The 12259-nt window shown below is 44.8% G+C and overlaps 1 protein-coding gene across 6 annotated transcripts in view; it reads right to left on the reverse strand.

Annotated features, from left to right (window-relative positions):
* LOC134349806 (cGMP-dependent 3',5'-cyclic phosphodiesterase) overlaps nt 1-12259 on the reverse strand; it is a 309387-nt gene that overhangs the window by 240345 nt on the left and 56783 nt on the right. For 2 of the 6 annotated variants that reach the window (XM_063054695.1, XM_063054696.1), the window contains one exon: nt 8458-8712. The exons of the other annotated variants lie outside the window; for them this stretch is intronic. In XM_063054695.1, the coding sequence (XP_062910765.1) occupies nt 8458-8712 (255 nt within the window). The remainder of the gene's footprint in view (nt 1-8457; nt 8713-12259) is intronic. 6 annotated transcript variants of the gene reach the window in all.

Genomic DNA, 12259 nt, shown 5'->3' on the forward strand with positions numbered 1-12259 from the left:
TACATAAAAATATGAAAGCTCACCAAAGCCAGGAGGCTAAAGAAATTTGTCATGTCCCCTCGCCGTGATTTTTATCAATGCACCTTTGAAAGCATCCTTCCTGGATGCATCACAGCTAATACAGCAACTGCTCTGCCCGTGACCACAAGAAACATCATGGAAACCACCCTCCACTCCATGGACTCTGTCTATACTTCTCACTGCCTCAGTAAAGCAGCCAACGTAATCAAAGACCCCACCCACCCCGGACACTCTCTCCTCTCCCATCGGGCTAAAGAAACAAATGCCAGAAAGCATGTACCACAGGCTCAAGGATGGCTTCAGTCCTGCTGTTACCAGACTTAAATGAACTCCAGTCTACCTCATTATGATCTTGCACCTTATTGTCTACCTGCACTGCACTTTCTCTGTAACTGTTACACTTTATTCTACATTTTGTTATTGTTTTACCTCAAAACACTGAGTCATAACTTTATCTGTATGGATAGTATGCAAGTCATTGGCAGCACAGTAGTGTAGTGGCTATCTCATCGATTTATAACGCCAGCCGTAAGGTTGGGGTTCAATTCCTGTCACTGTCTGTAAGGAGTTAGTACTTTCTCCCCATGACTGTGTTTCCTCCCACGTTCCAAAGAGATACCAGCCGGGATTAGTAACTTGTGGGCATGCGATGTTGGCACCAGAAGTGTGGCGACACCTGCGGGCCACACCCAGCACAACATCGGACTGTGCTGGTCGTTGATGCAAACGACACATTTCACTGTTTCGATGTACATGTGACATGTAAAGCTAATCTAATCTGTCTACTGTACCTGAAATGTCACCTTCAGAGAATCATGGACTTGTACTCTCAGCTCCCTCTGTTCTACAGCAATCCCAGAATCACAATGAATTTGAAGAGGAGGCTCTGAGATGCCTCATGTAAAAATCAAAGAATAATATCAAGCAATGAAGTACTCCAAAAATCCTCACTGTTTGGCTCCTTAAGATGTTTGCACTCCATCCCCCAAGTTTATTTAACCAATTCTGACTAGAACACCCTATCTAAGGTCTATCCTGGCACCAAGGTATTTTTCAGCCCCCGGTGTCCCACAATTCAATGAGTGGTGGATATTTCAAGTTCAAGTTCAGTTTATTCTCATTCAACCGTACACATGCATACCACCAAACAAAACAATATTCCTCTGGACCAAGGTGTACAATGCAGTACATACAGCTTAGACACATAACACATAGAATAATATTACCAGCATTAAACTAACAAATAATAAGGTGCATTTACAACACAAGCTTAAAAAGTAAACAGTGTAACGCTACTAGTGCTTCATACGTGGGTGGTGGCAGTGAGCTCAGTAGTCTCATGGCCTGGGGGGAAGAAGCTGTTTCCCATTCTAATAGTTCTTGTCCTAATACTCGGGTGCCTCCTGCCTGATGGTAGGGGGTTAATGAGATTGTTGGACGGATGGGAGGGATCATTGACAACGCTACGGCCCTGCGTATGCAGCGCTCCTGATAAATATCTCGGATGAGTATAAGAGACCCCAATCCTCTCAGCAGTCCTCACAATCGTTTGTAGGGTCTTGCAGTCAGATGCCTTGCAATTCCCATACCACACAGTAATGCAGCTGGTCAGGACACTCTTGGTTCCTTGCTCTTCATCGAGGTTCTAGCCCCAGGCTAGTGCTGTCTACACTCCTGGTTACCAAGCAACTCTCATCTCTGCTATGTCAATTTGTGCTTTCAGCCTCTGCACTCAGCATCTCTCTGCTGGAATCAATCCACCGAGTGTGTGCTGCCAGTTGCCCTAGCTGCCTGTGTCCCCTGTCAGTCAAACCACCACCAGCTCCACCAATGCCAGTATTCCACTGATCGGGTACAAGGTACTCTTGTCTGAATGTAGAATGCTGCAAGTGCAGTTCACTGGTTTATAAGCAAGACCGATGGCAAGGGAGCTGCGTAACTGTAGAGCAGGCTAGGCCTCATTTCGCGGCGTTGCCTGTTATAGCTGCTGAGGAGAGGTGACAGTGTGGCGCAGCATCCACGCTGGCATCAGGGCTGCCCTCCAGTGTTTGCTCGGTGGAAGACTGCATTTGTCCACAGATTGCCGCGGGCTTGTTCTTGCCAACAACATTCATGGACTCGGACTTAGATTATATTTTTCTTTTGTGCAACTGTATGTTTACTGCTATCTTATATGTGGTATATGTGCTTTGTGCTGTGTGTGACTGTTGGTGCTGTGTTTTATACCTCGGCCCCAGAGTAACGCTGTTTTGTTTGGCTGTGTTCAGCAGTATTGATGTCTGGTTCAATGACGATTAAACTTGAACTTGAAGGCCAGACCCCACCCTGACCACCATCCTCACACACAACATTCCAGCACTAATGGACAACCTGCTCCCATTTTCACCAGTAATGAAAAATTCTACAATGACCTTTATTAATCAAGGCATTGAGTTGAAAAGTCAGGAAGTTATACTACAGCTTTATAAAACTCTAGTTAGGCCGCATCTGGAGTATTGCGTACAGTTCTGGTCACCCCATTATAGGAAGGATGTCGGGGACTTGGAGAGGGTGCAGAAGAGGTTACCATGACGCTGCTCGGTTTAGAAGGCATGTGCTATAATAAGAGGCTGGATAAACACGGGTTATTTTCTCTGGAGCAGTCTGGGGAGATCTGATTGAGGTTTATACAATTATGACAGACATAGGGAGTGGACAGAAAGAAGTTGTTAATTCAGTCAGCCCCATCATGAGCACTAGCCTCCCCAGCATCCAGGACATCAAGGAGCAATACCTCGAAAAGGTAGCATCCATTATTAAGGACCCCCATCACCCAGGACATGCCCTCTTCTCATTGCCACCATCAGGGGGGAGGTACAGGAGCCTGAATGCACACACCAGTAATTCAGGAACTGCTTCTTCCCCTCTGCCATCTGATTTCTGAATGGACAATGAACCCTTGAACACAATGTCACTACTTCTTTTCCTCTTTTTGCACTACTTATTTAATTACACACACGCACACACACACACACACGCACGCACACACACGCATGCACACACACATGCACACACACACGCACACACACACACACAAATACACACACACGCACACACACACTGCTTGCTGTAATTTACAGTTTTAATGTATTGCAATGTTCTGCTGCCGCATAACAACAAATTTCACAACATATGCCAGTGATATTAAACCTGATTCTGATAGGCAAGTGAACGTGAGGAAAATGGAAGGATATGGACATTGCGTAGGCAGATGAGTTTAGTTTAGCTGGCCATTTGATTACTAATTTATTTGGTTTGGCACGACATTGTGGACCGTTCCTGTCCTGTCTATGTTCTTTGACTAGTTGCTGGAAACAAAACAATACCACAAATGCTGGCAATCTGAAACAAAAACAGAAAGTGTTTGAACCACTCAGCAGGTCAGGCAGCATCTGTGGAGAGAGAAACCAAGTGAATGCTTCAGGTCGAAGATCCTTCTTCAGACCATGTCATCCATCCAGGCCATGATATCTTCTCACAGCTACCACTGGGCAGGAGCTGTGAAGCCCCACACTGCCAGGCTCAGAAACAGCCACTTCCCTTCAACCATACAGTACTTGAACAAACCGGCACAACCCTAATCACTACCTCAGTACAGCAACACTCACCACTTTGCACTAGAATGGGACTTCATATTATTTTCTGTTTTAAGTGTGTTCCTTCTTGTTAAAAAATTGTGTTCAGTTTATATTTAATTCATTTCTTTCTTGTGAACGCTGTTTATATGACGCTCTGTGCCTGTGATGCTGCTCAGGTAAGTTTTTCGTTGCACCTGTGTATCTGACATTGAACATCACTTTGACCTGGCCCAGAAGAGGAGATGAGGCCTGGCACTTCTGCCATTGAATGCTGGGGTAGGTTTAAGGTGTCAAGTTGGACAGATAATTGAACAGAATAGAACAGAAATTTATTGTCATTGTTCAAGACAACAAGATTGTGGAGTTATTCCAGTCCATGCAAAACGGATATTTACAATGCATGCAGTACAGCTTAATTAGAAAAACATTCCCATGTTTACATTCAACATGTGACTTTGATAATCCACAACACTCAAAGGCCATTGGCAAACCGGGGTGTAGCATTATTCAGCTACACAACAGACATAGGAGCAGAAATAGGCTATTCAGCCCATCGAGCTTGCTCTGCCTTTTGATCATGTCTGATATTTTTGTTTGCCTTTCTCCTGCCTTCTCCACATAACCCTTCCCAATCAAGAACCTATCAGTCTTTGCCTTAAATACACCCAATGACGTGGCCTCTACAGCTATCTGTGGCAACAAATTCCACAGATTTACCACTACTGGCTAAAGAAATTCCACCACACCTCCGTTTTAATGAGCCATTCTTTTATTCTGTTGCTGTGCCCTCTGGTCACAGGCTAACCTACTGATGGAAACATCCATTACAGGAATAATCCTTCCTGAACTAACAATTTAGACCCCACGGCCAGGAGCACTCGCGAGCACCTCATCCTCCTCAAGATACTAAAGAAATTTGACATTACCCTCATCAATTTTTATTGATGCACCATAGAAAGCATTCTATCTGATGCACCTGATATGGCAACTGCTCTGACTGTGACCACAAGAAACCACAGAGAATTGTGGACTCAGCTCAGAACGCCACGGAAACTAGCCTCCCCTCCATGGACTCTGGCTACACTTCACAATGGGTCGGTAAAGCAACCAGCATAATCAAAGACCCTTCCCACTTAGAATGTTCTCCACCCACGCACTGGGTCGTATGCTGTGTTGTATGGTGTGAGCGAGCATGGTCTTTGACCATGATTGTTCCTGGACAATGTTTCTGCTGAAGTAGTTTGCCATTGCTGTCTTCTGGCCTGTGCCTTTACAAGATGGGTGACCCCAGCCATTATCAACACTCTTCAGAGGTGACCTGCAGGCTAGCGGAAGGAAGGAGTGCCTTACACCTCCTCTGGTAGAGATGTATCTCCACTCCACCACCTGATCCCACTGGGCAGAAGATTCAAAAGGCTGAAAACACATACCACAGGCCACAGGACAGCTTCTACCCTGCAATTATAAGAGTATTGAACTGCAATAAAACAGACACAATCTCACAATCTACCTCAATATGGCCTTGCTTCTTATTATCTTCCTGCACTGCATTTTCTCTGTAGCTGTTCCATTTGATTCTGCATTCTGTTGTCATTTTTCCTTATCCTACCTCAATGCACTGATGTGATGAAATGATCTGTATGAATGGCAGGCAAAACAAAGATTTCACTCTCTACCAGGGGTTCCCAACCCGGGGCCCAGGGACCCTTGGCTTAATGGTATTGATCCATGGCACAAGTTTGGGAACCCTTCTCTACATGTTCATTCTCTCTGACAACCTCCCCACCGCCCCCGCCCCCCCATCACTCATGTGGGAAGAAGACTTATTCTAAGTTTCTCCCAAATTCCCAAGCAGGTGTCTTCTGACAACAGTACAGGTAGCAGTTAGCGTAATGCTTTACAGCGTCAGTGATCGGAGTTCAATTTCCCCACTATCTGTAAGGAGAGTATATGTTCTCCCTGTGACCATGTGGGTTTCCTCTGGGTGCTATGGTTTCCTCCCACCGTCCAAAGACATATGGGTTAGGATCAGCGAGTTGTGGGTATGCTATATCAGCGGCAGAAGCACAGCCACACTTTCGGGCTGCCCCACGTTGGTTGTTGACAGAAACAACACATTTTATTTGTATGTTGCAATGTACAGTATGCATGGGGTGTCGAGGGAGGGGTAGCACATCTGGTGTAGGGGCTTGTTGTGTCCAACACGCACAAAATGCTGGAGGAACTCAGCAGGCCAGGCGGCATCTATGGAAAAAAGTTGAGTCGGCATTTTGGGTCGACGAAGGGCCTCGGCCGAAAACGTCGACTGTACTCTTTTCCATAGATGCTGCTTGGCCTGCTGAGTTCCTCCAGCATTTTGTGCGTGTTGCTTGGATTTCCAGCATCTACAGATTCTCTCGTTTGTCGTGTCCATTCTGGAGCAGCTCATTCACCTTTGGTCGCCACCAAACACTCAGCTCTCACTTTTGGCTCCAAGTAGCTGTTTGCATGCGACAGTAGCTACATCCTGGTATGCCATTTGAATAGATGGGCTAAAGCAGGTGAGGGTAGCTGGTGAGCCTCATACCCCGGTGAGATAGGGAGATACCTGTACTAGCATGCAAGGTAAGCTCTGACAGACTGGTTGGATGAGATCTACAGTGAGATCCAATGACCAGGAAGACAGTTCTGCAATACTTCATGGAGTGCAAAGGGCATGACAAGGCACAGAAGACATCACAGTTATCCACTGCAACCAAGGAAGACCCCAGTTTGTGACACTTGTTCATACCACTGGACTCAGAACTGCCCCAGTGCAATGGCTTTTCACCTTAAAAATTCTCCCGCGAGGTCTCCTATCATCGTCGGAGACATTAGACAACCAACACCACCCACAGTATGTATGACAAATAAAGCTAATATTAAATCTTTAACTTCATTTTTACTTAATCAACACATTCTGTAACTTTAAAGCTTTTCAATTTTCTTTTACTTCAGAGCTCACTAAGTCTCCCATTTCCCTTACCAGCCTTGTGTACAATCCTTTAACCTCTTTTTCCAGAATTTTTACACTGAGATCAAGGCTCAATGCAAATATTTAGTTGGAGTTTAAAAAAAGAAATGACAGAGGACACAAGAGACTGCCAGCGCTGGAATCTGGAGCAACACACAAAAGGTGCTGGAGGAACTCAGCAGGTCAGGCAGCATCTGGGCCTGGAACTTCGAAGAATGAGGAGGGATCTCATTGAAACTTATTGAGTATTGAAAGGCTTAGATGGAGTGGATGTGAAGAGGATGTTTCCTATAATGGGGAGTCCAGGACAAGAGGGCACAGGCTCAGAATAAAGAATTCAGAACAGAGAACAGAGATGAGGAGGAATTTCTTTAGCCAGAGGGTGGTGAATCTGTAGAATTTATTGCCACAGACAGCTGTGGAGATCAAGTCATTGGGATAACTACCCTCATTTAAGGACTTTTTATCTTGTTATTTCATGCTCGTTATTTATTGCTATTTATTTATGTCTGCATTTGCACTATTCGTTTAGTTTACAGATCCTGTTTACAGTTACCGTTCTATAGATTTGCTACGTATGCCTGCAGGAAAAGAATCTCAGGGTAGTGTGTGGTGATGTGCATGTACTCTGATAACAAATTTTACTTTGAACTTATATTTAAAGTGGTGGTTGGTAGGCTCTTGATTAGTCAGCGTGTCGAAGGTTATGGGGATAAGGCTGGAGAATGAGGTTGAGGGGGATAATAAATCAGCCATGACGGAATGGCAGAGCAGACTCAATGACTTGAATGCCATAATTCTGCTTCTGCTCCTACATCTGTGGGGGGAAATGGACATTTCACATATCCTGTTGAGACCCTTCATCAGGACTGGAAAGCAAGGTGGCAGATAGCCAGTATAATGAGGAGAGAGAAAGAACACCTGGTCGGCACAGACACATATGGGCTAAATGGCCTTTTCTGGGCTGTTAAAACTTTATGACTCTATAAGCAGTGGCAAGTGATGGGGGGTACAGTTGAGGGGGAGTGATGGACAGATGGGGGTGTGGAAAGAGCAAGAATAGAGTCAGGTGCTGGGAGGTGACAAAGGGCAGAAGATGGTAGAATCTTTGCCACAAATTGATACCACTTACCGCACAAGGTAATAAGGTGCTTAACAGGACATTTAGTATGTTGGCCTTTAGTACTTGGGGGACTGAGTTCAAGAACCGTGAGGTAATGTTGCAGCTCTAAAAAACCCTGGTTAGAATCAGAATCCGTTTATTATCACCGGCATACTTCGTGAAATTTGTTAGCTTAGCAGCAGCAGTAGTACAATGCAATACATGATCATATAGAAAGAACAAGGTGAGGTAGTGTTAATGGGTTCAATGTCCATTTAGGAATCGGATTTTTTTTAAAACACAGAGTGGTGATTGCCTGGAATGCTCTGCCAGGGATGGTGGTAGAGCCAGGTACATTAGGGACATTTAAGAGACTCTTAAGCCATGTAGGAGGGAAGGGTTAGATTGATCCTGATGAAGGGTCCCTGCCCAGAATATCAACAGTTTATTCCCCTCACTGGATGCCGCCTGACCTGCTGAGCTCCTCCAGCATTTTGAATGTGTCACTCTGAATTTCCAGCGTCTGCAGAATCTCTTGTGTTTAAGATTGAACTTCGAGTAGGTTCAAAGGTCGACACATCACCATGGGCCGAAGGGCCCGTACTGTGCTTTACTGTTCTCTGCTCTATGTAACACTTCCCTATGCGGTTCAAATGCCCCTGCCCCTGCCCCTGCCACTCCCCTCCCTCCTGCCACATCCCAACCCAACCACCCTCGAACCTCACCTCTTGAGCAGTATAGGGCAGTGTGGAAATCGCGCAGGCACTCTCAAAGTTCGGCAGTATCTTCACCTGTCTCTGTACTTTCTGGTCTTGTTCCTGCTCACACCTGTGCTGTCTCTCTGTGAAGGTCTCTGTGCCTCTCTCCCTGTCATTATTGCTTCTCCTCTCTTTTCCTTTCCTGCGACACTTCCTCCCGTCCTTTACAGTGGCATTCTCTGCCTCTCTTTCTGCACCGGAGTCTGGATGTCCATCGGTGTTCTAGAATATCAACACAAGCCATCAGAAATCACGAACCCACCGGGGATAGACCGGGCAGGCCACACCCTCTACTTTCTTAGAATTTTTTGCAGATTTGTATGAAACTCAAAAGTTTACCAAACTTCTACAGATGCACGGTAAAAAGCATCATGACCAGTTGCATCACAAGAAACGTACACAAAATGCTGGAGGAACTCAGCAGGTCAGGCAGCATCTATGGAGAGGTGTAAACAGTTGAGGTTTTGGCCAGAGACCCTTCATCAGGGTGTCAGCATGTAATATTGACTGTTTATTCCTCTCCATCGGTGCTACTTAACCTGCTAAGTTCTTTCAGTTCTTTTCATCTGTCAGTCTCTGCCGTTCCTTTGGATTCATCAGCCGCATGGAGAGGGGGGAGCTGAAGAATACAAAGGAATGGCAGAGACCGACAAAGTCAAGCATCAGTGGCTTCGCAGGAGTTGCCAGTCAGCATTGAATTCAACGTAGGATTGCCTTAGAGACTCCAGCTCTGCGATTTTCCTCAGGGTTTACTCCTGAAGCCTTCCCCATGAGTGGGTATAGCTGCAAGGCAGCGGAGGTTTGAGATCAGAATTTTCCTTCTCCTAGATGAGCTGCCAACTATGGCTGATGAGCCTCATCTGTTTTGTTTTTGCATTGGAGTAGATAGGTGCCAGATAAATGCAGGTCAAACCTTCATCGCCAAGCAACCAACTGCATTTCTGTGACCCCTGTCTCCTCCAACAATCTCCTGAATTAATGAATGTTGGTATCTAGAACACGTTGAGTGGAATGCTCACAAGAGCAGCTGGGGATGGAGAAATTGCTCCTTCTCAGTGACTGAGCCGGAACTCATCCAACTTTACCCAGGAAATTAATATCAAGAGAATTAACAAGCTGAGATCTTGGATGAAATCCGTCCTGTTCCCTGCTGTTCCCCACCAGGAGACGCAGCCTCTGACACTCCACAGAACCATCATATAATGTGTTCTGACATTTTAATTTTACACTGCCTTTCAGCTTGCCTGAGAGGCTCAGGCCAAGCCAGTACCTGGGAACAACATGTCTCCCCCTATTTAATCTCCTGGGTTAACCCTTTGGAGGCAATAAGAGATTCTGTAAGTACAAAAGTATCAGGAAAAAATCCAATGGATTTCAAAGATCAAAGTAAATTTATTATTGAAGCACATATATGTCATCATACTGTGAGATTCATTGTCTTGCAGGTATTCACAGTAGAACAAAAAAATACAATAGAATGAATGAAAAACTACACACAAAGACGGACAAGCAACCAATGTGCAAAAGACAAACTGTGCAAATACAAAAGCAACTAATAATAATAAAAATAATAATACCAGTCATCCTCATGATCTGAGCAGACTAGATGTCAACAAGGGAGCGTCAAACGCCTGACTCAAAGTTGGAGACCTTTTCCCAGAAATAGATGGGTTTCTTGTGGCAATGCAGGTTAATACAAATAATTTCAAAAATACATAACAAAAAACCAACAAATTCAAGACGATAAATGCAGAAAATGCAGCGAGAAACCAGAAACAATCCAACACATTACAGGATCCTGCGGCAGTTTAACTCAATCTGATTACTTACACAGCAAGTGGAAATCATTATTAACCAAAATCTTGCCTTAAAATACAAATTCATAAAAGAAACCAAACCTTACTATAAATACAAGTCTGATCCAGTTTTAGTGTCAGAGTCCCACAAATTATATTATGACTGATCAGTTATTACAGACCACAATCTATAATATCCATCTGGATATAATAATACAGGATGAACAAGCAAAAATAATTTACTTAATAGACATGGCCATTCCAAACACATACGACATACAGAAATCAGCAAGTGAAAAACACCAGAAATATGCTGAATTAAAATAGGAAATTGAAAGACTATGGAACATGAACATGTCCCAATAGCAATATCTACAACTGGTGTCATCCCAAAGTCCCTACACAATAGTATTAAATAATTAGGCTACAGAGCAATATTTATGTAAATCTTCAGAAAGCAACAATACTAAACACTACTAGAATAGTCTGAAAATTCCCAGCAATTGATAAATGAGTGTGCTTGGTTCTGCCCATACCTCAGGTTTTACCAGCCTGAGCTGAAAAAATAAATAATAATAATAATAAATAATTCTGAGAACATGGTCTGCAGAGTCCTTGAAAGTGAGCCCATCGGTTGTAGAATTGGTTCAGTGTTGGAGTGAGTGATGTTACCCCTCTGATTCAGAAGCCTGATGGTTGAGGGGTAATAACTGTTCCTGAACCTGGTGGTATGAATCCTGAGGCTCCTGTACCTCCATCCTGATGGCAGGAGTGAGAAGAGAGCATGACCTAGGTGGTGAGGGTATCTGATGATGGATGCTGCTTTCTTATGGCATTGCTCCTTGTAGGTGTGTTCAATGGTGGGGAGAGCTTTACCCATGATGAACTAGGCTGCGTCCACTACATTTTGTACACGTTACCGTTCTTGGGCATTGGTGTTTTCATTCCAGGCCATGATACAACCAGCTGGGACACTCTTCACTGTGCACCTATAGAAGTTTGCCACAACATGCCAAATATGCGCGCTTCCTCAGATTTGGAATTAACCCAACTGAACTACATGTTTCCTTAGAATGGAATCAAAAGGTGACAGCCTGTAAAATTCAGAGAGAGGTTGCCAGGGTAGTGGAGTGTCTCCCAGAGCAGAGCAATTCTGTGAAGTCAAGTGAATACACACAAGTCCTCAAAGAGAGGTCAGCAGTGGAAAAGGTGAGCATTTTCAAGTTCTTGGGTGTCAACATATCTGAGGATCTATCCCTGCCCCAAAACACTGATGCATTTACAAAGAAGGCATGACAGCAGCTATATTTCACTGAGTTTGAGAAACTTTGGTATGTCACTAAATATTCTAGCAACTTTCTTCAGATGTACTGTGGAGAACATTCTAACTGGTTGCAACATCGTCTGGTCTGGAGGGGCCACTGCACAGGATTGGAAAAGCCACAGAAAGTTGTAAGCTCAGCCAGTTCCATCATAGGCACTAGCCTTCCCAGAATCGTGGATATCTTCAAAAGGAGATGCCTCAAAAAAGGCAAAATCCATCATTATGGACCTTTACCATCCAGGACATGCCTTCTTCTCATTGCTACCACCAAGGAGGTGGTACAGGAGCCTGAAGACACACACTCAATGTTTTAGGAACAGCTTCTTCCCCCTCCACTGTCAGATTTTTAAAATATATTTCTTACTGTAACTTACAGAAAAGTAGAGTGTGCGGGGAGAGCTGATGAAGGGGGAAAGTGCCCGTGAGCTGTGGGAGGAGATTCTGTGTGTGGGGAGAGCTGTGATGGGGGGAGAGTGCCCGTGGGCTGTGGGAGATGTGCAGGGAGAGCTGGTGAAGGGGGAGAGTGCCTGTGAGCTGTGGGAGGGGAATGAGTGACTGGGGAGAGCTGGTGAAGGGGGAGAGTGCCTGTGAGCTGAGGGAGGAGATTCTGTGTGCGGGGAGAGCTGATGAAGTGGGAGAGTGCCTGTGA

Source organism: Mobula hypostoma, chromosome 7, assembly GCF_963921235.1.
Source record: "Mobula hypostoma chromosome 7, sMobHyp1.1, whole genome shotgun sequence".
NCBI lineage: Eukaryota > Metazoa > Chordata > Chondrichthyes > Myliobatiformes > Myliobatidae > Mobula > Mobula hypostoma.